Source organism: Chroicocephalus ridibundus, chromosome 2, assembly GCF_963924245.1.
Source record: "Chroicocephalus ridibundus chromosome 2, bChrRid1.1, whole genome shotgun sequence".
In the NCBI taxonomy this organism is placed as follows: domain Eukaryota; kingdom Metazoa; phylum Chordata; class Aves; order Charadriiformes; family Laridae; genus Chroicocephalus; species Chroicocephalus ridibundus.
In genome coordinates, this window is record NC_086285.1 from 156,584,689 (window position 1) to 156,611,757 (window position 27,069).

Genomic DNA, 27,069 nt, shown 5'->3' on the forward strand with positions numbered 1-27,069 from the left:
TTTCACACCGTCTTGCTCAGGCTTGCCACATGAGGGTGGGATTAAGCTGGACAAATGTAGATGTCTCAAGTGTCTAGACTCCCTTCCCAGTTGATGGGGAGAGATGAACCCTTCTGGTGCCTAATTCATGTGGATGAATTTCTGATGTCTACTTGATATGGATTACCTGGGATGACTGGCTGGGATGTAGCAGCCTACCTTTAGATGTCTGAAGTTAGGTAAGATAAATCTGTCACTAGTGTCTAGATGTGTGGCCACAGATCACGCCCAAAAACCCACCATACTGTGACTTTAATGGGCCATTTATGTCTTTTTCCTCTCCTGCTTTCTGGTGGAAATGCCGGCCAGGTGGCTGAGCTGGATCCAGCTGGTGTAAGTGGGGAAACTGTCGGAGGGACAGCCAACTGAGCATCTAACCTAAATTTCTTTTCCAATGTTGATCCATATTTCCGACTTTATTTACGTGTAAGTCACTCTGGAAATCTTGTTTCCTAGGATTGTGTTCTTTTCTTTTTTTAAGCTGTACTTCTGCAAATATCAAAATTGAAGCGAAGCGTGTTTTTTCTGCTAGCTCTGTACTCTTGCTGCCTTCTGAGGAGATGAAGTGGATTTTCTGGGTATTTTATAGAATTTCTGAAATACACAATATTTTCAGTGAGAATGAATATCTTAATTTTTTTTTTTTGTTTCTGGCTGTGCAAGCCATGCAAAAAGCCTGGAAGAACCATTATCCAACTTGCACATGCAGACTGAGGCTGAGACGTGATGCAGTGACTCTGGGCTTCCATACTCTTAGAAAATAGGAGATAATTTGATTTAATTTAGCCTGCAACAACAGACATTTGTGTTAAGTGAAATTACTTGGCATTTTCAGCAGCTAATGGTCTATACTGATACAAGGCAATACAATTGTGTCTGAACCTTGTTCTCCTCGACTGTGTCTCTTCCAAGCTCAGGGCTTTGTCTAACTCTAAGATGATGGGTTTAGCCAGCGCTCTCAGAAATGCTGCCCTGGTAGAAGTGGCCAAAAAAAGCACGTCCCTTACAATGGACTCCACAGGTGGAAAACTAGCAGGCTTTGGTGTGTCCCTGCTGAAGGCAAAGGGGTCCAAAAGTCTCCTATGCATTGTGGCTTCCTCCAAGACAGAGATGTGGTGGGATGGTGTGGTCTCTCCACCAAGAGCAAATGGCTGTATTGCCTCTCCCAGAGTGTCTCATGTTGCTCCAGCTTGTGCTTGTTTGTACTGGGGATTTGTTGGTGGCAGGGAATTATAGAAGATAAAAAAGACACTTGCTATAATGCACGACTTGTGACAAAAATAAGCAACCCTTTCTAAAGCCAAAATCAGCTTTCACTTCTCACCTTTTTTTCACATGCTTTAACTACGTCCCAAATAATCCTGCCTTTTGGGCAAGCAGATAGGAACTACAAGCTATGATTTATAGCCTAGCCTCTATTGGAGTATTAACTTGTTCCTTGATTTTGCCATCTTTAAAAAAATGAGCCTATGCTTGCCCTCGCAAAGCTCTCTGAAATCCTCAGAAGAAAGCGTTTCTAGTTATTATCAGGTAGATATTTCTGCTGCATTAATGAGGAATAAACAGAAAGAAGTGAGAAATAAACAAAAGGCAGCATCTTCTGAAAAGGGCTTATCACAGTAGAAAGGCAATAGGATGCTGGGTGGGATTATTCTGATTAATTTTAGGTATTATATAGGATCCAGGCTGCTTGTTGTCATTGAGGGAAGGATTCTTCCTGAAAACAATTCACATAATACCAGATAAGCCTTTGCTGTTAAACGCTGTCTGGAAGAGCCTGTCTGCTAGGGGGGACCCTGCCTGCTAATAGGCAGCAGGACCCTTTCCCTTCCTCGACCCCAGCAATGGTGAACACATGGGGGACTTTTCTTTCAAGTTTTGGGTAATAGTCCTATTCACCATAGCTCAGCAGCTCTGTTAGGGGCTGTAGCACAGGGAAAAGCAAATCAATTGTGCTATGGAAAATTACTTTGGCGATGTATTGCTTTCCTTCCTCGGTATTATGGATACCCTCAGCAAGTTTGCAGAAGACACTAAGCTGATTGGTGTGGTTGATTCATTAGAGGGATGGGATGCTATCCAGGGGGACCCCGAGGGGCTTGAGGAATGGGCCCATGTGAACCTTGTGAAGTTCAACAAGGCCAAGTGCAAAGTCCTGCACCTGGGTTGGGGCAATCCCCAGTATCAATACAGGCTGGGGGATGAGGGGATTGAGATCAGCCCCTCGGAGAAAGACTTAGGGATGCTGGTGGATGAAAAATTGGACATGAGCTGGTGATGTGTGCTTGCAGTCCAGAAAGCAAATCGTGTCCTGGTCTGCATCAAAAGGAGTGTGGCCATCAGGTGATTTTTCCCTTCTACTGTGCTCTCATGAGACCCCACCTGGAGTCCCCTGCCATGGCTGCATCCAGCTCTGGGGTCCCCACCACCAGAAGGACATGGACCTGTTGGAGTGGGTCCGGAGTAAGGTCACAAGAATGATCAGAGCAATGGAACACCTCTCCTATGAAGAAAAGTTGAGAGAGTTGGGATCGTTCAGCCAGAAGAGAAGGCTTCAGGGAGACCTTATTGTGGCCTTTCAATACATAAGGGGCACTTGTAAGAAAGAGGAAGGCTTTATACCAGTGCCTGTAGCGACAGGACAAGGGGCAACGCTCTTAAGACCTGAAAGAGGTTGAACATAAGGAATAAATTTTTTATGATGTGGGTGGGGAGACACTGGAACAGGCTGCCCAGGGAAGCTGTGGATGCCCCATCCCTGGAAGTGTTCAAGGCCAGGTTGGATGGAGCTTTGAGCAGCCTGATCTAGTGAAGGATATCCCTGCCCATGGCAGGGGGGGTTGGGCTAAATGGTTTTCAAAGCTCCCTTCCAACCCAAACCAACCTATTGTTCTGTGATTCTGTGAAGAAAAGATTAATTATTTCCTTGTATGTTTATACAGTAGAGGGGCTATTAGTCATTCCTCCAACAATCTTTCTTCATATAATAATCCGTATCTTATTTCATGTTTGTTTTTTTTTTCTTCTTTATTAAATAGTTCCAGTAAAATATGAATGAAATTTGAAGCACAAGGCTTGCAGACCTGACCCTTCACAAGGTGGTTCATTCCAAATTTTTATTTGGAGACAAGCTCCTTGCCAGACTATGCAGACAGCTATTTTTGTCCAGCCATTTCCATCTCTGATACTAACAATGCTTGCAGCAATTGCTGGAGCTTGGCTGCTTCCAAGCACCTTGAGAAATACTGAAGTAACCGAAAGTGCCGAGTTCAACCAAATGTGCTTATTGTTGACAAAGTGTGAATCATACCCCAGAACAGCAAACTCTCTTGAGTTGCACCCTGTAAAGGCAGGATGCTCTCAGGGACATTGATGAGAAGCAAATATTGAGACATAAAGATGTTTATTTTAGGAACTAGTAGTGCTCTAGTCATTATGTACAGCCTTTGTTTGAACAGCTTCCCTCCAACTCCAGTAAAATAAAGGAGCAATATAGATGAATGAGGTTATGTTGACGGCTATGATAAAAGTGGAGAGAGGAGATCTGCAAGGTACAGCTGACTTTGAATGAAAGGATGATTTTGTGGAAAATCTGGGTGTGGAAAGTCTTTTTACAAGTTTGGATTTTCTGGTAGTAGATGGAAAGTGAATTGCTGCAATACCAGTGGAGACTGATTTCCCATCCAGTTTAAAGGGGTTTGGCAGCATCAGCATGAAGCATGTGTACTTGTGGCTGGCCTTTGCTACCTCCTTGATCAGCACCTCCAGGGGGTCACCTAATGCTGAGTGGCAGCAGCCCAGTGTCCTGCTTGGAGTCCTTGGAAGCTCCCTGGGATTTGCTGGGGCAGTAATGCTCCTACCCAATGCTCTACAGATAATCGTTCAAGGTGATTTTTTTTTTCTCTCTCTTCAGATTAGTTCAGGACGGGAGAAGGAAGGTTTATCTGACCTGGCAGGGTACAGGCTATCCAGAGTGAAAATCAAATCACCCTGCGATGACTGCTGTCTGAACTTGGACACAATGATTGTACCAGCTATTTCATAAAATGCTCAATTTAAACTCAGTATCTATAGAAAAGCTGAAGGTAGCATCTGCTCTTCTGACTTTCAAAAGATAAAAGTCTGTTATGAAGATAATTCTCGGAAGTCATACTGAAGATTTATTTGAAAGTTTTTCAGAGCAGGAGGTTATTCTGGAATATACGACTGCTAAGCTCTAGCATTTCACAGCCCCACTGAGCCAGAAATAAATGAATTCTTAGCACTTTAAGAGAAGTGGGATATTCATCCTGTTTCGAGAAATGTCAGAAACGCTTGCTGCTAGCCCCTTCATCTAGGAGCATCTTTTACATTGGTCAACAACAGTCTTGTGACTTATTCAGACTGGGCCTGAAGTAGCACAATAAGAAGAGATTTATGGTGGAATGATAGATTTACAAAGGAAAGAGATCCAATGTTGGTGAAGTAGGATCACAGGGACATAGGACGTGAAAAGTTGCTGTCAGCACATGGGCAATGCAAAAATCCTGACTTTAATCTTATACATATGCAGCTGTAAATAGACAACTATATTATGTGCTCAAGAATTGGCGGTAGATTGTGGTAAATCTCTGGGAGGGCAACCTACATCCCTTATTCTCCACATTTCTCCGTAAGGGTCCTTGCTACAACTTTTCTGAGCCTGAAATGCAAAATAATAATTAAAAAAAAAAGGCCGTCTGACAGACAGAGTGACTTCCGAGCTGCTTTGTGCTCAGACACCTTTTTGTTTATGGAAACCAACCTGCTTGGCCTCCTGAACAGTCTTTAAACTTCATGTCTACTTGGTAGAAAATCTCATTGTGTATGTGATGAGCTCAGATGCCGAGTACTTCCTGCAGCAAACAGTCTGGTTTTGTTCCTATGCCAGAAAGGATTCATTTGGGATTAATATTTCCCTGCTGAACGGCCAACCGTTACGTTCCAGTGCAAACAACGTGCTGATAAAACAGAAGCATCTTTGCAAATGTCACTGCTTAATTGGCATTCACAGAATATTTCTCGTCATCACTGGAGAGTGATGAACTGGTCAGCAGTTTGGGAGTTGTATTGGTGGGATGTGGGTTTGGGCCACGAGTCCTGACAGCTGGACACTGGACCCTGCACTGAGCAGAAGGCAGAGCATTGTATCCTCATCAGAGCACGGGGGAGCCCATGGCTTTGCCTTTGAGACCGACGGTGTTCAGTAAGAATAGGGCAGCCCTAAGGATGTTTCCTTAGGCCAGGCCACAGGGCAGGCAGCCTTCAATGACTGGGAACGTGTGTATGGGGAAGGGAGGGAGAGGAGCTAAATCCTGCGGCTTAATTCGTACCTTGACAAGAGACTAACTTCTGACTTGGGGTTGGTCCTACAACAATGCCCAAACCTTACATCTTACTGTGTGCTAAGTCCACCCAGATGGGAGTTATTATTCCTCTTCCCTTCTAGCTCCACAGTAATTTACTGACAAATCCTGCCAACAGTCTTCAGAAAGTCGAAGCTAAGTATGTTCAGAGTACTGCAAAATAACAAGCCCCTTGGGGAGAAGTAGGATGCACAGCTGAGCTGCAAAACACAGGCTTGTACACTGAGACCTGGCACCAACTGTGAAGGGTTGAACCACTGACTGTGAGAAATGGCTCAATAAAGGATACTTGTCTGCCTGACTTCATGGGAACAAAGCTAGGTCCTGTTCAGGACGGAGACCCAGGGTTGTTTTTACACCCACAGAGCGGCAAGTGAGGTATCGGCACTGACTATGGGCTGATTATAGACCTCTCCTGGCTGACCTGGCAATGAGGCGTCTCTCTGACCCAAGGCTGTCACTGATGCTTCGTTATTTCTGTAGATACAAGAGGTCTGTAGGACATTGCAAAAGTAGAAACAAAGGAACTAGCAGGGGGCTGAGCCACTTTGTGCTGCCTGAGCCACGCCGCAGCACCTGAGGTAGGACCAGGTAGGTGGGAGGGGAAGCCGGGACACAGAGACCTGTCAGCAGCTGCACCGCTGCCTTGAGGCAAAGCTGGGATCACAGTTCAGGGCGCCCTATGCACTTCAGTATGTTTTTTTCTTCCTAAAATAAAAATTTCTAGTAAAGCAAGTGCAAAAAGATTGAGTTAGAGATGATATCACAAAGCTGAGGTCCCCCTAGGCAGGGCACTGAATGCCCTGAATGAAAAACACTTCCACAAAGCATTTATTTTGTTTTTCAAATTTGAAACCCTTTCCTTTACACCAGAGCACCCATCAGTTCAATATTCAGTTAGAAGTGCACCGACTGAGGGTAACCCGGCAGCATTGCCCCGCACCAGCCAGGACTCGCAGCGGTTGGCAGGATCTGGCTCTCCATCCCTGGCTGACCGCCCTGCAAGAGGCTCACCAAAGCTGCAGGAAGCATCGGGAAAATGCTCCTGCTACGATCCAGTACAGATACTTCCATATCTGCACTTCTCTTGGCCCATGATCAGCTCTGCAGCATCACTTGTAAAAGTCAAATCCTGCGTTTTGTACTAGGCTCTACCAAACCTCTTTACTTATTTTCAGCTGGATCATTAGCTAGATACCCCTGCATAGTTTTTAACACATGGATTCTTCCCTTAAAAATTACAGTAATCCCGTTTCTAGGGCTACCCAGTCACTGAGATAACACACCAATTTATACCTGCTGAGGAGATGGCCTATTGAAGTTTCTCAGTTCTTCTAAACAAGAGAAACAAAGCAAAGAACCAAAACGCTTTCTCTCAAATAAGGTTGTTCCAACACATTGAGGACTCCCCAGCAGCAAACGATTTGAGGTTCACGTTCTCTGACATACCACAAAATAAGTTAACTCCTGTTTATAGCTGCTTGCATTTGGCAACAACATGCCGAGTTCGGGACCATTTAGAATCATAGAATGGTTTGGGTTGGAAGGGACCTTTCAAGGCCATCTAGTCCAACCCCCCTGCAATGACCAGGGACATCTTCAACTAGATCAGGTTGCTCAGAGCCCCGTCCAACCTGACCTTGAATATTTCCAGGGATGGGGCATCCTCTCTGGGCAACCTGGGCCAGTGGCTCAGTCCAGATCCCACAGAGCAAAAGGCACTGGGTCCTTCAGGGTTTCAAAGGCGATTGAGAACAATATTCTGTACCCATCAGAGAAGCTCAAAACAATACATCTGGTTTGCTAAGTGCCTATGGTAGTTGCGAGGAACTATTTTGTTCAAGCCTTAGAGGCACTGGCCCATCTCTGTAAACACTGTGGTTTCAATCAGAGCACTTCTCAAACTACACTTAAATCTCCTGATGCTTTTCCCATGGGACAGGTCCGATCAAATATGAGAAAAAACCTCTTTACGGTGGGGGTGACAGAGCACTGGAACAGGCTGCCCAGGGAGGCTGTGGAGTCCCCTTCTCTGGAGATTTTCAAGACTTGCCTGGATGCAGTCCTGAGTGATGTGCTCTGGGCAATCCTGCTCTAGCAGGGGAGTTGGACTAGATGATCTCTAGAGGTCCCTTCCAACTCTGAAAACTTCCGTGATTCCGTAAATGTTTTAAATCCATTAATGGAACAGACCACCCAAAACTACGGAAGTTTATGGATGTGGCAGGAGTGAGGCTGGAAACAGACTATGTCTTGATTTCCTTCTTATCTCTTCCCTTTCACTGTAGACCTGGCTTAGCCCAGGACTGGTCTATTTTTTTATGAGAGAAGAGGGGCTGAGTCACTGGTTTAATGTATTGACTATTGGAAACCTCCCCTTATGTAAGCTTTCTATTTCTTGACACTCCTAAATGTCCTTTGACTTGGTGCTGGGCAGAGCCCCCACCTCGGTTTATCAGACAGCTCGGAGAAACACCCTCTTTGTAAATACAAGGAGTTTTCTCTTCGGCCTCAGATTCATAAAATGAATCCCCAGCACGATCTGTTGGGCTGTTCCCGTGGCACAGAGCAGTTCATCGGGCAGAGGGATCCCTGCCCTGCGCCGCCTTGCACAGCCAGCACGAAGGCATCGGTGCTGTGGCCGGCGGGTGATGCTCACAGCCCGGCCCGGGGGGCGGTTTCTGCTGGACGGCAACAGGAGATGCAAAGGCCAGGCGGCCTCTCAGCACGGTGGGAAAAAATAAATGAGTTCAACAAATACTACTGGGGATGGATTTACTAGGGGAGGGGAGGAAAGAGGCAAGGCTTAGGGAAACATCACCCCCCAGGCAGCGATTTGTGATGTGTTTTGTGATCTGTGTGGGATGGGTGGTGGAGGCAGGGTGTCAAGAACCAGCCATCTTTATTTTACACCATTTTCAATAGGATGCTGTCAACAACTTGCTGAAGAAAGTTTCGGTTTTTGGCTAGCACCTCCCTGAAGCCTGTTATCCCAAGCCTGGATACCTCAGGGGGCATTTACTGTGTGCCACAGCAATAGACAGAATTATTTTGGTGATATTTTTCACTGCCGCAGTTAGAGGCCAGGACCCCACTGTGTTTGGGCTGGGATATGTGCACAGAGGCAGTCTCTGTCCTGAAGAGCTATTAGTTTCACTAACAAAGACAGGCAAAGGGCGAGGGGCAAGGAATTTTCAGTACAATGGTTGTACCGGTAGGAAACATCACGTAGATTGGTTTCAATAATTCAGCACGTATCTGCTATACAGCAGCCATGACTTTCTTAGTGATTAATAATAAAAGGAAGGGGTGGTTCCTGGGAAAAGACTCCCTGTTGTACCAGGTGCTCTGCAAACATGGATAGATTTCAGTATATATATGGGCACACATATGGAGCCTGCTTCTGCCCTGTTTGTTGCAGGCCAGCTGGAAGAATAACAATGCGGTCCTTCCTGGCCATGAGGAGAGGAGATGCCAGCCTCACAGCCTTTCCTTACTGTTACTACGCTTAGTTATAAAACAGTCAGTGGGACTTCTCCTCCACGCCAACACTTGCCAGTCTGCAGGCACACAGACTGAGGAGCAGCATACATGTTAACATCCACGTCTTTCACCATTAAACCTCCCCTTAAAAAAGCCCAAGGCGGCTCAAGGCCGGCATCCCATATAGCCTGGGGGCTGATTTACACCTCTTTGCGCGTTGAACCTTGGCTGTTAAAGTTCGTAAGTCTGAAAACATTTCAAATGTTCAAACAAAATTAAACAGTCAAAACACAGAAAATCTCTTCTTTCTCCTTCTTCCCAACAAAGTGCCTCCTCTTTAGACCTTTTAAGCAAGAGCTGGTTTTGTTACCATCTCAAAAAAAAACCCCCACAAAAACCAAAAAAAGAAAGAAAAAGAAAAAAGTTCTGATTAGGACAGAGCAACTGCTGAAAGGTCACCTCAGCTTTTGCTAGTCAAGTACTAATTGGGTGGTCAGTGTAGAGCCACTGTTTCCAGCTGAGGAAAGGAGATGCTTGCCGGCTTGTTTCAGGTCTTATGGGAAGATTTGTGTGCCAGAAAGAAAGGTATTTGGGACCTGGATGGTGTAGGTGGCTTCCAGCCTTCACAAGAAGAGTTTGGTTGTCCGGATGCTGGTGACCAAAACTGATCAGCCACTGGTGGGTGCTCAGGGTGCCTGGGACTCTCTGCAGAGCTCCCAGTTCAGCTTACTCAGTTGCAAATTTTAGGGCAAGGTAGTGAAACTGTTCTACGTTGGTGTCAGTCCTGCAAGACAGTCTGCTGTAAGTCATGCAACGAAAAGGTTGATGTTGTCTTTTTTTTTTTTTTCTTTTTTTTTTGGTAATGTTCCCAGGCTGTGAGCAATGCTCCACTGAGAGGGCCCACTGGCTGCTCACGGTGTTTAGGGTTTCATCTAGAAACAGAGTGCTTTAAAACCCGGCTTTGGTGAATGTGCTTTCACGTGGCAGTGTTGTGTGGCGTGTCCCAAGGGCCCACACTGCCCTGCTGTCAGCCAAGGCTGCCTGGACTAGATGTGCTATTGTACGCTATTATACACATTGCTACCCCCTTCCTTAGTGTAGCTCATGCTTTTCACTGAAGAAGTTATTAAGCCTTTCAAGGGAATTAGAAAGCTAAAGTAACTGCCTGGGGCATAGACACATCACCACCCAAACCTAAGGCATGTGCTGCTGGTGATTTCTGTTATGGTTATTATTCCTTATGGTGGCTTTTTTGGGTTAAAAAGGGAAGGAAGTAGAGAGAAAGTAAGAAAAGAAATTGAAGAAAAGCACCCCCATAAAAAAACAGAATAAGAACTTGAGGCTAACTGTGGACTTCAGAAGGGTGAATGAAGAAAAAAAAAAAAAAGGCAATTCATAATTCATTTTCTGCTCCACTGGAGAAAGGGGATTTGGCACATGTTTTTTAAAGATATAGGATTGCACGGGATATCTGATTTAATTACCGTTTTTCCTCCTAGCAGAGCTTTGCCCAACCACTCAAGTCAAAAAAGAGTATGACTGGCAGGGCAGCTTCTGGACAGTTAGGCTGGAAGCTTGTCCCTTGTTGAACCCAGGCAGAGCAAATAAGCCTGACCTGCAAAGTCACCCAAAAGAAACAAAAAGGTGCAGGATTTTGAACGTGGCTGATCACTTGGGTTAAGCCACCTAACAACGTTTCATTTCTCCGCTGCGTTTCTCACTGCAGTAAAACCACTGATGCCTCACGTGCTATGGGTACTTCATCACAGCAGGGAACTTAATTATGTATCTTGGGAAGAATGAATCCCCCCCACTCTGCTGGGGTTCAAATACGTGATTACAAAGAAGTCCTTAAGGAGACGTTCAGCCTCATGGTAATAATCCTCTCTATAGGTCAGTTGCCATAATAATAGAAACTGTTATCTGTTATCCTCTCTATAGGTCAGTTCCCATAATAACAGACTACCCTCTCTATAGGTCAGTTACAGTTCCTCTGTAACCTGTTCTCAGCAAGGACTGGAGTATGTCCAGGAGGAAATGTCAAGGAAGTAGCTGTACATACGGAGGCAGAGCTGTGATAACGTGAAAGTTTACTAACTAAAGATAACACATATTAATCCTTTTAACTGGGGAGATGGGAAGAGTTGAAGGGGGAACCACAAGCCAGAGCCCTGTATGGTGGGCTGCAATAGAAAGAAGTCAGGCAAGTTATAGGTGGAAAAAGTGAGGAAATAGAGAAAAACAAACAATGTTCTTATTAAATAATAATAGGGTGTACATACATGAATACTTACAATAGGCCTATTTTCCCCAAGAGTGGTTGGTTGGTCTGTCTGAAATCTAAACCTGGACAAGGTGTCTTGGTGGGTGTGAAAATCTCTGCATCCTTTTAGCTTGGAGCTGTTGCTCGAGGGCAGTGTGTGCCTCGCTGGCTTGCTCCCACAGGTCTCTGCAGAACAAGAGTAGTCAATGTTTGTACAGGGATAAGTCTTTGCTCTTGTTCAGTGTTTACCATCTTGACTAACCAGGCACCACACTTGCTACCAGCAAGTAGCAAACTTCCATGCAGCCTTAAATGCAAATAGGAGCTTGGAGAGTCTGTTCAGAATGTAAGAGGTTGCGACTGGAAGAAAGACAGAAGAATGGAGCCCTCAGCGGTGGCACCTCAGGCCCACAGGTATGTCTAATACCCTCAGGGAATTCTTCCAAGGTTTGAGTAAAATTCAGCTAATTATATTTAAAGACGACTTCTTGAAGGAAAAGAAACCAAACAAGTCATTTAATGTTTAACTGCTCCTGGCAGACATGATTATTATTGCTGGTATTTGTCTATTCCATACTGCCCTTTTGCTTTCTTTAATCGTTTCTACCTGCACAAAGTCAAGGAAGACTTTCTGAGACCAGCAGGTGTTGGCTCAAGCTCCCTGCGGAGCAGGGAAAGGACTCTAAGAGGTGCAGGAACAGGCAAAAAGAACCCCCTGTGTGTAATAAATGCATTCTTTATTTTGTAGGTACATGTTAGTATTTAGTAATCTGTTACCCAGCTCTTGTCCGTTGAACTAAGACAAGTTGTTGAAAATGACCACTAATTTGCACCTGTTCAGGATGCGGCTTCGTTGCTGTCATGACTCATGATGTATGAGGGTGCTAAAGCCGTCAATAAAAATTCATTGCTTTTCTGCAGAAGGGACAGGATTTGGCAGAACCAAGGCTATATGTGCCTGGGTAAATGGCCAGTGTTTGAAGAGGTCCCGTGCTCTGGCGTTGCTCTCTCTGAAGCCTTCTCAGAGCTTTGGAGTTTGAGATCATTTGTGGCAGAACTGTGCATAATTCAAAAGTTCAAATTATAGGTTGTTCAGAGTGTGTTTGAATATACCTGGTGTTTCTTCCTCCAGATCATCTTTTAGGCATTCTGCTTATAACAGCATCTAGGGAAATAATATTTTTTTAATTAAAATGCTAAAACACGGAAGCAACTGGGTCAAAACATAAGGTTGCCTTCACCTGAGTTTTTGCCTCCTGAGAGGAACCAAGGGTGGATACTTGGGAAAAGAGTCTGTGAACCAGGCATGAGGGATTGATCCTACCCTTAGCAGTTACGTGCAGTTAGGAAGTTTATGAGCTGGATGGATATTGGACCCTCTGGCCATTAACTCCATAAATTTACCTGAAATCTCTTTGAACTCTTTGGGCTCAACAACCTTCCTTGCGACGTGCCTTATGATTTATGTGTCTCGCTGAAGAACACTTCTGCTCATTTGTTTTAAACTTGTTGCCTGATAATGTTGTCGAGTGCTCCCGTTCTGTGGTCTGGAGAGTGAAACTGAGAAAATCCTTCTCTATTCATCTCTCCGTGTCACTCATTATTTTATATCTCACTTCCAAACACCACCTCAGCTGCGGTTAGACAATCCAGTAAATCCAGGTGCCTCTCAAGAACATGGTGATCACATGAAGCCATGCTAATTGGGGATGAACTCACCTTCCTGTTCAAGTTTGTTTCAAGAACGGATTATTCTTTTCACTATCAGGTTTTATGCTGGATTAGTTATAATTCTGGAAAAAGCTTGCGTGCTTTCATCATTCTGACAGAAATGTGATAATGAAGCCATACCTGATTCAAATCTAGCATGACTGTCAGGTGACCCAGCCATGGACAGATCTGATATTTATGATCAGGGAACCAGCAGAACATGAGAAACACCCTGGGAGGTCAGATCCAGTGTCCGTCTGGCACGGTGCTCTGTCTCCAGCAGTGGCAAAAGGAGGTGATGTGCAGGAAGAGCACATGAGCCTGGCCGCTTTCTGTGCTCCATTCCCCCCAGCACCCAGAACATTTTTATCATGAGTGTTAATGGATACATCCCTGTCTGATTGTTTTACTATTTTTTAGACCTCTCTCATCAACTGCGTCCTCATTCTAGTGTTGTGGGTTTTGCTGAGCAACAAGCAGCTCTGCTTTCACCTTATTCACCAGCTTAATTTTATAAACTTTGATCCTACTCCTACTTAGTCACCCCTTCTCCAAATAAAGAGTTCCAACTCTTTCAGTCTGTCATAGGGTGGCTTCTCCCACCCTTTCCCTGTGCCTCTTCTAGCCCCGTTATCTTTCTTGAGAGGTGGAGACCAAAGCTGCACACAGTATCCAAGATGTCAACCTGAATTATTCTGTGATCCCATCATAACCTCGTGTGAGTTCACCAAAGCTTTAGAGGCAAAATGACACTCACTGCCTTCTTCCTAATACCCATCCTGACGATACCCGGCACTGTGTTGGCTTTTTTGAATTGATGCTGCACAATGAGCTGCTGACTTGAGACACCACCAGTGATGACTCCGGGACCGTCTCCTTGCGTTGGATTGCCAGTTTAGTGCTTCTCGGGCATGCTTGATTATTTTTACTTTGCTGGCTATCATCTCTTTTCCAGGCTGAATAGTTTCTGCCAGGAGCTGTTACCTTCCTCCGACCACACTTACCGGTGTTTTCTGCACATGGCTGAGTTTTGAGACCCTTTTGAGAGGGGCAATCAGAGCAGCACACAGTAGCCAAAATGCAGTAATTTAGTGGCATATGATGTGCCCTGTCATATTTCTATCTCATTTCTTATACTTCCCAATGGCTGATTTCAGTTTTTGACTGCTGCAGTGCAATAGACTGAAGTTTTACAGAGAATTCTCCACAAAGACGGCAGAATTTCTTTCCTGAGTTGGAATAGCTGATGCAGACCCTGTTCTTGAATGTACAGAGTTAGCATACAACTAATATTGACCACAGAATTGTCACCTTTGGTTTCTTATTGATGAGATATTAATAGTTGAGACAAAACATATTATGTCATAGTGTCACATAGGTATGAACCCCCCCACCCCCCAAGCTTCAGAACTGATACCTGTGTGTGTGTCACAGCTGTTTTTTAAACAGCAGCTTGTCATACAGGAATGTGTACTCACCTTCTCCAGGAGCTGAAGCTTTTCCATTGCAAATCCTTGCAGCTGTCAAAACAGCGGAGCCAGTGGGAAATCAGGAAAAATGGAAACAAGTTAAGACATCTAGTGAGAGCTCCAGGCTGTGAAAGAACCACAGCAGAAATAATGGATTTGGGGATAAAGGGAATCTCATTACTGAATCAGAATAAAGTATGTGACAATATACGGCATGAAGCAACTCTGCACTGGCAAAGGAGATAAATTAAATGAATAAACAGGCAAAATCTTCCCTTAACTTCTGTAACCTGAGAAACAAAGGCATGAGATGAGTACATCATTAACCATTCAATAAGATGTTTTTTGCTTTCCGTATGTCCAAGAACAGAGATGCTATTTTATTCGGCCCTCTTTGACAATTAAATATAATGCAATAAATTTCTTCCCTGGGACTTCATTTATTATCACAGTTGACATACTAGCTTAATAAAAAATGTTTCTGAATTAAGCAATTATGCTTGCATTATAGTTTTAGATTGATTAGGTTTTTTTTTATTTTGAAGCCCCATCTCTGTATTATAATTATCTTTTACTCTTTGAAATGAGTGGGTTAAGTTGTGAGATAATTTACTTTTCCTTTCAATTTCCGTGACCAGTACATATTGTGGAAGTGATAAAATGAGCCAAGAGTCTTTCCTATGTTTTTGCATTTAAAAAGGAAAGAGAAAACATTTTTATAGCCTAGAGAATGATATTCTTTTTTGCCTGTGTTTATTTGATGAAAATTAGAACTAATCATGTGGAGAGAATTATTCACTGAGTGCAATATTGTTTGATCTACTGAAAAACTTTTTGGAAAAGAAAGTTATGTTGAAAGAAGCAGAATTTTAAGGAGCTGCAAAAAAAGAATACAAGCCACCTTACAAAATGCAAATAATAAAATGCAAAGATACAGACTCACCTAACAAATTTTACATTCATGTGCGAGAAGGCTGAAGGCTGTTTTTGCTCTTTCTTCAGCATCTAACACTTTCTCAGTCACCTACCCACAGCTTTACAATCCTTAGGCACTGGAGCTGGCTCAGATCTGAGCTGCACAAACCTTTGATCATCCCTGAACTAAATCATTTTGATGGTGTCAAAAAGTTTGCTGAGACTGCTGCTTCCAGGGAGGAAGGGACTTGGGGGGAAAAGCAAGGCAGCTGCTCCAATAAGGATTTTCTGCTGCCAGGAGGATGCTGGCAGCTCACTCACCCTCTCCACACGAGGACTTCTGGATGGTCTCAGGAGACGTGCTGGATAAAACAGGATTTGTTTCTGTGTCTGCCCTCCGTGTTTCCAAATCTCGCTCCCTGGTTTTGTTCCTCCATGCCCCCCGGAGCACGGCTCACACGCCAGCACTAGGGAAGGGCTCATGGCTGCGAAAATGGTCCTTGCAGGTGTCTTGGTCTAGTGCAGGTTAAGCCCAAGACTGGGTTTTGCTTGAACAAGAGGTAGAAAGCTGCACCGAGAGAGGGACTTGTGGAAGGGGACAGAAGGTCCCTCCTTGAGCTACACATGCCTGTGTTTAGGTGGCTTAAGTTATTCTTCTGACTTTATAACCGATGGAGAATTGATTTCTGCCAGCCATCCTACAGTAAGTGTCTACAGTCAGTTAGAAGTGTCTACACCCCGGAAATGCCTGTTTGTCTCTGGATGATGTGTGACCGTTCCCACAGCACGAAGCCATTCTCCTCATACGTCAGTTCTCTGAGCACACAGACTTCTGAAAGTATTTTGCTGGAAGAAGAAACTAAGTTTAAACAATGTGAAGAAACTCCAAGGAGATTCAGTATTTAGTAAGGTCACTTATACTTTCTTGCTGACAACTCTGAAGTGCTTTTTTTTGCCAGCTTTCCTTTAAATTAGACTGCAAATTGCAATTATCGGATATCTGAGAGAACATTATGCAGTGCAAGAAGTGATCATGAAGCCTCTGTGATGATGTGACAGCTTAAATAAAAAAGAAAGAGCATGAAAGGATTTTTTGGAAAACTAACAAGCTGGAAAGCTGGAAGCTGACATGGATAAATCTTGATGACAGGACAATACAGTTCGTGAGTCTTTTTCAAAGAGTATGAAAATTATTTCAGAGACGCAGCAGACCTGTGGCACCGATAACGGAAAATGAACCCTTGTATTTACAGATTTTCGGGGCAAATACAACATGGTCTGAATATAGTCAAATGCTGTGATATGACTGGTGTCCCGGTCTTATTTACTATTTATATCAGGGAAACCTCAATGAACCAGTCATAAACCAGGGCCCACACTGTCACTGTACATATGCAGAAGAGAAAAAGTCGTCCTTGCTCCATATTTTTTTACAACCCCCATGTGGAAGGAGCTGGGAGACGCCGTCCTCTTTGAACTAAGCAATGTTGATTAGTTGAGATGGGTGATTTTTAATTGCTTCTAATCAAGGTGCTCACAATGGGAAACCTGTATTTGTGCAGGACGTAGCATATGGGGGCTAAATCCTCACTAAAATTTGTCAGTACTACCACAATACGAACAACCCCCAACCTCACACAGGTCCAAGACAGATGAGAGACTTTTTCGGCACCCCAAGTCTCTCCTGATTTCCCAGGTTCTTACAGTGCCATGTTTGTGCCTTGCTGACAGCCAGGAGGTCCTTCAGGGAACATGGGAGACATTTCCTCATGACGTCTTTGGGGTCTACCTAGAGGCGGCACACACAGCTTTATGCCTGGCTTGGGGATAACAGATGGGTATGAGTAACTTTGGGGATATAATCAAATTTGGTGAAACTGCACGGAGGCCTGAAACTTTCCCTTCTTGGCAATATTTTCCTGTGACCATTTTCACAATCCTGGGGAGAGGGAAAGGAGTAATTTTCAGCAGTTGATTGAATTTATGTCTGGAAGCTGCGGTGAAAAGAAACATTCTTTGTGGAAATTTGAAGAAAGCTTACTTTTACTTTTTCTTTCCAAGACAACAACCTTTCTATCACCAAAAGAGTATCCACAGAACATTTTTTAAGGAGGCTAAATGATTTCATTAAACATTATGGATGTTATCCATGCGCACAATGTTTGGAAGACATACGCTGTCCCTGGATGATGAGCAGTGTACATATCCAAGGGATGGAGCCTCTCTATTGTGAGGGATTGATACCTTCAGTTTCCTGAAAACTTCATTTACTTAGCTCAGACCTTTACAGAGAAGATTCTCTCTGGGAAATCCCGTATGTAATGAATGCTGCCCTGCCATCTTGGTGAACAACCCCATGCTCTTCTCCTTTCCCATCGCTGAGCCTTGCAAGTGGCTTGTGCCTGCTGCTTCTCCGGTGCTTTCGAGGGACAGTTCTCCGCATGACCACAGCTGCCCGTGGCCGAGGTGACTGGTGGGGCCAGGGGTGCAGCAGCAGTCAGGTGCACCCCGATGCACCTCTGTGCTCAAACCTCTGGGAGACTAAAAAGCTGAGACTGAAATCTGGTTTCCTTCAAAGAGAGATTTTACTGTTGGCACCTGTGGAGTTATCTCAAGCTTGGCCGTTTCTCTTTCTGTCGTTCTGTGGCACCTTCTGAAGTTCTGTCTTTACGCAGTTTTGGCGTTATGTAAATATAAAAATCATGGAAGACAGCCCAGTTTCTACATGAGGCTTTATTAATGGCCATTCCCTCTGGTTTCCCTCTGACTCCTGCTTTGCTTGAGAAACTTTTTGCCTTGGTACTGCATTCCTATTCGTACTAGTCGGGTTTTGGCATTCTTTGACACACAGAGGTTGTGCATTTTCCATGATTGTGCCCAGCACTGCTGACATTCGTCTTGGGCCTGGCCAGTAAAGCTTAATTTGCTTGCTCTGAATACAACTTTTAAACGTTATCAGCTTCACTTTCCAGTTTGCAGTAACTTTCCCTCCACAGTTAAATGCACCTTGAGTTTGCAGGTGATTTCAGGTGTTTGAGCACTGATTGCTGTCAGGTTTGCTCAGCTCGTAGGTGCCTGTTTGTTTGGGCTAGTTGGGCTGTGCACTTCCCCAGCTAAGCTTTTATTCCTACAGAAATTTAGGCAAACGAGTCCTCTGATGATAGGGGGGGAAAAAAAAAAATATGTGCTGAGTGTTTATCACTGCCTGCTTGTGGCAAACAGAGAACCTGAAAAATGTTGCCATTATTTTGAAACCTTTATTTTTCCACTCTCACCACCTGGTTTGTTTGTCAGGAAAGTTAATAGCACAAAATTCATGATCAGCATGCATTGTTTTTCCGTCTGAAATCGGCGGCATATTTGTTTCCTTGGAAAACCTCTAGTATGAAATCATGCCCACAGAGAGCTCCTCTTGAACCAATGTGGCTAGTAATTGGGAAAATAGTACAGAGTGGTATACTAATAAAAGTGAAGTTCCAGGTGGCTTGAAATCCACTACTGCTTACAAATTTGCGTGGGATTTAGAGAATGTTTCAGCTCTCCAAATGAGATGCAAAGAAGTATATTTTCAAAATATAAAAGCATGTAATTTCAGCATTTCAAAATGAAATGTTTCAGATACGCTGAAATGTTTTTCTTGACATTTCAAATTGAAAAGGACCAAAGTGCCTACAAGTGGAACCACATATTTAAGTACTATATAATATTAAATTGGAACTGTGTTGATTTCAGCAAGCAGGTAAGATCTGCAGCAATGAGATTTACATTTTCCCCATCAAATAAAATGAATTGTTTGCAATGACTTTGGAATTCTGATTATAAGTCAGGTTGGTCCGGTTAATTCAAAATGATCAGTCCACAGGCTTTTATTTAATGAAAATAGCCTCTCAAACCTGGTTTGGTTCTACTGATTTCTTTTCCCATTTTTCTTTTTTGTTTCAGTTGAGGCATTCAAAGCCAAGAGTCCATTATTTCCCACCCCTATTCCAAGCACCATCTGGTTTACTATTAAGGAGGAAATTCTGTGTATATTTCCTACATTATTGTTACTGTTTTGCCATACCTTTATTGGCAGCAGAATACACATGTGCAGACTCTAAGGGTCATCATTAAGCGCTGGTTCAAGCCTTCAGTAACCTGGAAAAATTAAACTGCACGCTCCAGCGCTCAGAAATTTGATTCCCACTCCCTCTAGAATGATGAATCACGTGGCTTAAAAACACACACTTTGTAGAAGGAAGAAAAGATAAGAAAACCATGAGGATAAACAAAAACCAGCCAGTCCTTTCCCAAAGTGTAAGGCAATTTCAGGACAGACAGCTGCTTCCCCCTTTCTCCAAAATCTGGAGTTGAAAGGGGCTGTCTGGGCAGAGCTTTAACACAGAAAATGCTGTCTCTCTTCCACGTTGCTGAGAATGGGTGCTGGGCTGATCCTGCTCAGGGGCAAGGGGGAGAAGTCCCATCTTCTTCCCACAGCTTTTCTTCTCTGCAGTATCAGCTCCTGCCTCGGCTCTAGAGTGTGAAGTTGGAGCAGGAGTTCAGGTGTGATTTGGAAACTGTTGAAGTTATTAGCCTTGTAGTCATACGCTGTTCGGCGCTTGCAAAATGCCAGAACAGCATCAGTGTCCTATTGTGGGACAGGTGCTCCTGCACCCTGACATAGGGCAGACAAAGAGTTCAGTGGATTGAGGCTGGCTGGCAACCAAGAAGGAGGGACTGGTGGCTATGGGAGGAAAATGAAGATCCTTCGTGGGAGGGAAAATACTGTATGACATTTGCAGAGATATTTCCTTTGCTCCCCTCCTTAAAACCAGCTCTACAAAACACAGCTGCTCTTTCTCTCTGCTCTTTCTACTCACTGAAGATCTGAAGGACCAATGGAAGAGTAAAATAGGAAAAGGACAATCAGCACAGACCTCTGAACAGCCAACGTGGGTCTGCACTGTCACTAGGAGAGGTGTTTTATCTCAGCTGGGCACCTCTACCGCCTCCCACCTTGGGGCCACGGGGAATTGTGCCACCAGTTTCCCAAATAGCAGGACTGCACTGTGGGTCCTTGCTGAATGTCATGACATGTTTTATCTGTGATGACAAACAGACCAGGGCCATGCTTCCCTGACTGCATCTCACCCCATTGACACTCCATTTTCCTGGAATAAGAAAGCCGTAATGAGGTTATAGAGCCACTTTAGCCAGGAATGGTCTTAAAAATGACCTCACAAAGCTTCAACTGGGTTGTTTCATTTTTAGCTGGATCAACTCCCTTATAGGAAGAAGTGGGAGGCAGAAAAGCCTCACGCGGTGGTAGCTGGGGTTGATGTTGGGCTGAAGCATCTCTACAACACAGCCTGAACAGAAACCCTTGCCCAGTCTTGTTCACGGTTTTGCTGCTGGAAGGGAGCGAGAACTAACTGACTAAATGGCAAAAGCTGTTGTGGTGTATATGCCACTCATACAGTAGGTGTCCTCACCAAGGAAGTTTACACAAACACTTTTACGTTTGTTTTAATTCACTGGAAAACTGATTTTGATCTGGAACGTGTAATTTGTGAGAAGCTTTTGTCTCTGATCTTGTCACAGCCATAAGAATTGCATGTGTGGGAAGTAAGTAGATTGGAAACTTATCTTGGATTTCCTTTCTTTGCCTCTTGCTGTCTTGGTTTGAAAAGAAGTTTTGGCTCTTCTCTCAGTATGTTTGCCTGTACATGGCCAAATTTTAAAAATAAACAAAATTGGATGAAGCATAAACTCAGAGCTTTCTCTTATTTGCTTTCAATAAAAGGAAAATCAGAATATAATGATCTCACTTGGAAATCAAAACTTCTTCTTAACAGCTCCTTGAGTTAAATTTGAGTCCAGCACAGAAAAGGACTTGAAGATACTGCGCTGATTGCTTTTATTTGCTTTTTCAGAAAGGGGCTGTTTGCTGGCATGAAGCTGAAGAAGAAAAAAGGCGACAAAGGGTTGATTATTGCAAACAAAGATGCACTGGGTAAGGCCTCATAAATCAATATTGCAACTGGGTAGAGCAGGTGGGGGATTGTATTTCAACTAATTTCACGTGAACTCATTTTGACTGCGTCTTAGGGTTTAGTATTGATAAAACGGGCAATAAACTCCTTATCATTCCCAAGTAAACAGAGAGCTAACTCTTTTTGCATTAACTGTTTCGTTAAGTCCGCCTTCAGATTCTGTGAGTTCAGACTGCTGTATCTGGTAGAGGAAACCAAAAATGTCAGCCTGACTCCTACCATAGAGAAATGACTCATTTTTGAAATTTTTTTTTCTCTTCTAGAGATAGATAATTCATTACAGGTGTGTAATTCCTCCAGAAGATCTGCTTCTTTCAGAAATCATAAGAACACAACCTGAGAAGGCTCTGATAGATGGATGATCTGGCTTGATAAAGCTGGGAGCTGTACTTAGTAGCAATTCTCCTCTTAAATGTGCAGCAGTTCTTTTATTTTGTTTTAATTTTTTATTTTTATTTTTAGTAATTATTTTTTGTTTTTGACAGGCGTGGGTACATCCATGAGACATGCAGAGTCTCCATTTTTTTTCCCTTAACACCCCCTTTGTTTCCAAGCTAAGGATACATTCCCCTGCACATCCCACCACTGTCATTTTTCTCCTGTCACCACAGTCCCCCGATTCACCAAAACCTGTAGTTCAGCCACAAAGAAGTCTTCACCTTCTGTAGTTTTATTTTGCAGTCTTATGCCTCAAATTCTATGGAATTTTTAAAACATGGACTATTATGTGTTTAGTGCAGGCCTTGAGTTACAGTCTTGTAATAAACCAGCCATGAGTGTCTTGACTCACTGTTGGGCACAAACAGGAACACATGTTTTGTGTCATAAGCATTATTTAGCTAAAGGACACTACTTTTAAAAAGATTCTCCTCTGGTCCTTACAGCAAGGGATTTGGGCTTTTGGAGCAGACAAAACTAAAGACCATTAAACTTCTTACTAATTACAGATATGTTGGAGTTTATTTATCTTATGCTCCATGCTCTGCAAGACACAGTATACTATAGTTTGCTTTAGTCTTTCATGTGAGCATTCAGATCTCTGTTTATTTCAAATTATTGCGTTTGAACCATTGGATAGATTGGGGTCCTTATGCCGCATCTTCATCTATTTCATTGGTGTCTTTGTTGCTGAAGAGTCTGAACTAACAAAGATACAGCAATCACCAGTTCTCTCTTGTCTTGACTGGGATTTGGGCTTAGAAGATCTATTGAGGAAGTGTGCAGTGGGGGAACGTTGTGACTTTCTAAACTATTTGCATTTTCTCTCACTGAATCCCTACAGGGGAATAATCCCTGCTGGTTATTTATGGACAACATACATACGGTTATTGAGGGGAAAGAAGGATAGCGGTTCAGGTATTAAAATGTCAGGAAATGGAGCTGTAAAGGGAAAGAAGAGTTTATGTCTCAACAGAAACAACATGGAACTGCTGAACAGTGGTCCAGGCAGGGCGTCATGCTGACACATGCCTGTCCCCAGCCAGAGGGAAGTTTTATCTGCTTTAGCCTCAGAGCAAACAGTACAGAGTACTACAAGCCCATAATCAAACAGCATGCTCTAGAGTAAATAGGATATGGAGGGTAGCCATGGGAACTTGGTGCTACAGATGCAAAGACTTTGCGGCAAGGGCTGAAAATCAGGCTGTGCCTACACAGACACAGAGCCAAGTTCACCTTCCCTGTGTTCTAGGGAGGTCGGACAAAAGGGGCAGCCGTGGAGTGCATAAGTTATATGAGATTGCTAGTGGAGGAACCTTCATGGAGCTGGTTCATGCCTGGCTGCCTTGCAACACAAGCAAAAGTTTTGTGTGTCTGTACCTGTCTGGTGGCTTGTGGAAGCCAGCCAGAAAAGGAACATTCAGATCTGATGAGAGCTATCCAAGTGAGTTTTACTGTACAACTGATGGTCATTTGCTACCATCAGCACTTTCTAGATACCCCTCAAGTGACCATACCTTTGCAAAGAGACAAGGAAGCACTATTACAACCCTTTGGCTAGTGTTGTTGTGCGAGCACACTGCTGTAGAGTACTTGCAGAAAATGCACTTGGATGTGATTCCTTTCATTTGATGCAAGGTTATCCATAAGGTCACCTAAGCCCCTGGGTATTGCTGGGCAAGTCATCTTTACTGTTGCAGGTACCCCTTGACAGCTTCTAGACCAGAAATAACTCACGTCCAGAGTCACTGAACATTTCACGCTTATAAATATAGTTATTGGAATGAACTACAGGCACACAAATTTTAAACTTCCACCTCAAACACACATCTCCCTTCCCAAGGCAGGTGTTGGACACGGACATGCTCGGCAAGGGGTAGAGATGCTGGTAGGATTTCTGTCAGACCAGGAGGACAAAGCAGAGCAGTGTGTGAAGGGCTTCTCTGGCCAAATGTAGATGTGTACATCTGAGCTAGTTGCTGAGATTCTCTTTATGGTGAGGAAGGAAAATAAGCACTTCTGGAAGCAATTTGTGTGATCTGAGTATAACTTTCTACAAGAGATCCCATGAATCATGCTCTTCAGCTCTCTTTTTCTGTCCTTGATCTTCCATTTCCTCATCTCTGCAAAGAGGAAAGCTAAGAAATGATTTCTAAGCCAGGTTCCACTTTTGTCCCTTGGAAGGGACTGAAGTGTATCAGGCTGTTGCGACAAACTATGGATGGCAGACGCACTGATGCTAAGTAATACGTGCAAAACCCAGCAATAATCTGTCCCACTGTCTTTCTAGCAGATGAGAGATGGGGCAGTCAGATGTGAGTAGCGTGCATGTGCCTGTTGTGGGTGCACATGGGGCGAAGAGAGAGGTTACAGCCCCAATTTATATGGTATGTGATTTTGCACAGGATGGGAGCTGCTGCTGTAATCAATGCCTCTCAATACAAACCACTACTGTGTCTCTAATTTTGATACCCAAATAAACAAAATATTCAGTTCATGCTGATGAAGTCACTGATCTGCTCCCAATTAGCTTTTTGCTAGTGGAAATCAGAGGCGGGTTTTACTTGCTTGATTTTTTTCTTCATCAGGTGATCATGATGAAAACACAAATCTTCACCATGATGCTCTCGAAAGACAAGAAGAGGGAGAGGAAGGCTTAATGAACAGCGATGCACTGTCCAGCGTTTTTGGACCCTTAAGCCCAAAGAGGAAAAGGTGCTCCTTGGTGTACCGTACCTAACATCTCCCAAAACACTTTTTCCATCCTTCTCAGGAATGGCATTGCCCTGGGACAATACATCTGCTGACAGAAAATCCATTTGCTGACAGCAGCAATCCCTTCACTCCTGCTTTCCCATATGACTGGGTGGGATGTACTTGACAGCAAAATATTATCAGCTCAAGACAGATTGCCGCCAGATGCTATCCAGTGCAGGGAGAGATTGAAATGGATGCTGAGAGTGCCTCAACTGTGCTAATGAACTCTGCTAATGAAAATGAGCCAAAGGGGACAGCAATGTCTATAGCCAAGAGCTTGTGTAGTTGTTTTTTTTTCATACAGGGGAAGAATGGAGTCAGGTTTGATGGGATCAACAAGTGAAATCATTCCCATGCATGGCAGGTAGCTGCATCGGTCTGTGCGGATGCCAGACATTTCCCTATTACCAAGTATATGAGAAAGACAGAGATGGCCTCTGCTGATGAAGTCAAGCAGAATCATAGTTCACAACAAAGCTACCTGCCATAAACAAAGCTTGCTTTGTGACGAGGACTCTTTCCAACATATGTTCAAGTACCAGCTCTTGCCTAGAGATGCCTAATCACCTGTTTTGTCATTTAAACAGGGCAAAGCTGGTGACCAGAATTCACGAAGAGGAGGTGAAATCCCAGAACTACCAGGTGAGCACAGGGTGGCGGCCCTTATGTGTCTGTGAAATCCCCAGGCAGGCTGGATCTGAGCCCAGGAGTGCACGTGTTGTCCATCTGCCCCACAGATTGCCATCACCATCATCGAGGCCAGGCAGCTGGTGGGTGAGAACATCGACCCTGTGGTGATCATCGAGATAGGTGATGAGAAAAAGCAAACGACAGTAAAGGAAGGCACAAATGCCCCTTTCTACAATGAGGTAGGTGCTTTTTCTTGAAGAATGCACTTTCTTCGATGGCTCTGGGTGGCCTCCACCACTTGGTAGCTCAAAAAGGGGGTGAACTAAGTTTGTAGCACCTGCATGTCTGAGCAGGAAAGTCTGTCCAGGAGCTGTTTGAGTTTCAAGCATGGGCAAGCACCAGCAACAGCTCCCTTGAGCTTAGCTCTATTTGCTCTTTCTCTTCTCGAGCTCTGTCCGTCCTGTTCCCTGCCCCCTCCACCGCATCCTGCCCTACCACCACCGCCTCTGCGTTTTTTTCAAATGATCCATATGGGAGCTTTGTCTAAACTGCCCCCAACCTCCCTTTTCTACCATTTCATTGTTTCAGCCTTTCCTTGGCATGTGTTTGTCCCAGCTGGAGAACAAAACTACCCCCCAAACCAAACAGTCCTTTGGTTTTCCTTGTGCCTCCTGTCCCTTTTGACAATACTCTCTGATGCAGAATGAGGGCTGTGGGCCTTTGCGGAGGGCAGTGCTGGGCAGCCATGCAAGGGGGAGACTAGAAAATGGGTCTAGGCTGTGTCAGACACGAGCCAGGGAGCAAGGAAAGGGTTTTGCTGTGTCCACCACTGCCTCCCCAGCACCCCCGGTGCCTCACTGGGGTTCCGTGTGGTAACCCAAAAAGCTAAACCATACTGCTGACGGCGCTGGCCACCGGCACAAGGACGACTCTGATCTGCTGTCCCTTTTTCCCCCAGCACTTTGTGTTTGATTTCGTTGGACCGCAGGTGTTCCTGTTTGACAAAATAATCAACATCTCTGTAAGTACCTATCAAAGTTTAGCACAGTAATTAAAGGTCATTTTTGTTTGTGTTACTATGGCTCTAAATGATTCTTTTAAATGTAATTAAAAAGACAAATAATTTTAAGTCAGCGTGAAGTATAGGAAAGAGAAAGGATACGGGAGAGGAAAAGGAGGAGAGGCAGCTGGCAATGATTTGAAGGAACGTAGCCCTAAAGGAAGATTAAGTGTGCATTTACAGGGACATTCATTGCTGGTTTGGCAGTCTGCGAGGTAGAATGAGAAAATTCAGCTTAGTTAACTCTTGTCAGCGTTGCCTCCATCCCTCTAATTTTCCAGCTGCCACTTGTTTCAAATAACTGAGTTGAAACTTCCAGCTTATCTCAGTTCCTCAGATACAACTCTTTCTAACTATCCAGGTACTTTATCCTCAGCAGCAGCTCTCGGGCTGTCTGGGATGTGTGTGGCTGGTTGCTAATTAGCCATAGGAGTGGGCTCCAAGCATGCAGTGCTGCTCCCATTGCTCACTGCAAAATGAAGTGCTGGCGAAGCTATGTGACATCTCAGAACAGCCCTGATAGAAGACACACATACTCATGGACTTGGGGCATTAGATAAAGATTTGCAGTTTGTAAGAACAAGTCTACGGAGCCATGCTAATTATCTTACCTGAGGCTCCTGAGGTTCTTCACAACATTTCAGCAAAGCTGCTGAGGAATTAATGAAGATCTCATGAGACTCTCGACAGTGCTGTATTTGTATTACTTAGCAATATCACAAGCTGTGCCCTTCATGAGCTGTGTTTTGCATTTCTACTGCCACAAGTCCCATCACTTGTCCAGAGAAATGAGCAGTGAGTTGTTGCCCTAGGAACCTTATGAAATTCAATAAGGGCAAGTGTAGGGTGCTGCACCTGGGGAGGAATAACCCCCTGCACCAGTACAGGT

At 44.1% G+C, this 27,069-nt stretch overlaps 1 protein-coding gene across 1 annotated transcript in view; it reads left to right on the forward strand.

Moving 5' to 3' along the window:
* The first annotated feature begins 11,541 nt into the window (after positions 1-11,541).
* Positions 11,542-27,069, forward strand: part of FER1L6 (fer-1 like family member 6) — a 77,826-nt gene continuing 62,298 nt past the window's right edge. Inside the window, exons 1-6 of the mRNA XM_063324050.1 lie at positions 11,542-11,583; positions 21,176-21,255; positions 24,322-24,448; positions 25,078-25,132; positions 25,228-25,359; positions 26,079-26,141. Of these exons, the coding sequence (XP_063180120.1) occupies positions 11,549-11,583; positions 21,176-21,255; positions 24,322-24,448; positions 25,078-25,132; positions 25,228-25,359; positions 26,079-26,141 (492 nt within the window). The 5' untranslated portion in view covers positions 11,542-11,548. The remainder of the gene's footprint in view (positions 11,584-21,175; positions 21,256-24,321; positions 24,449-25,077; positions 25,133-25,227; positions 25,360-26,078; positions 26,142-27,069) is intronic.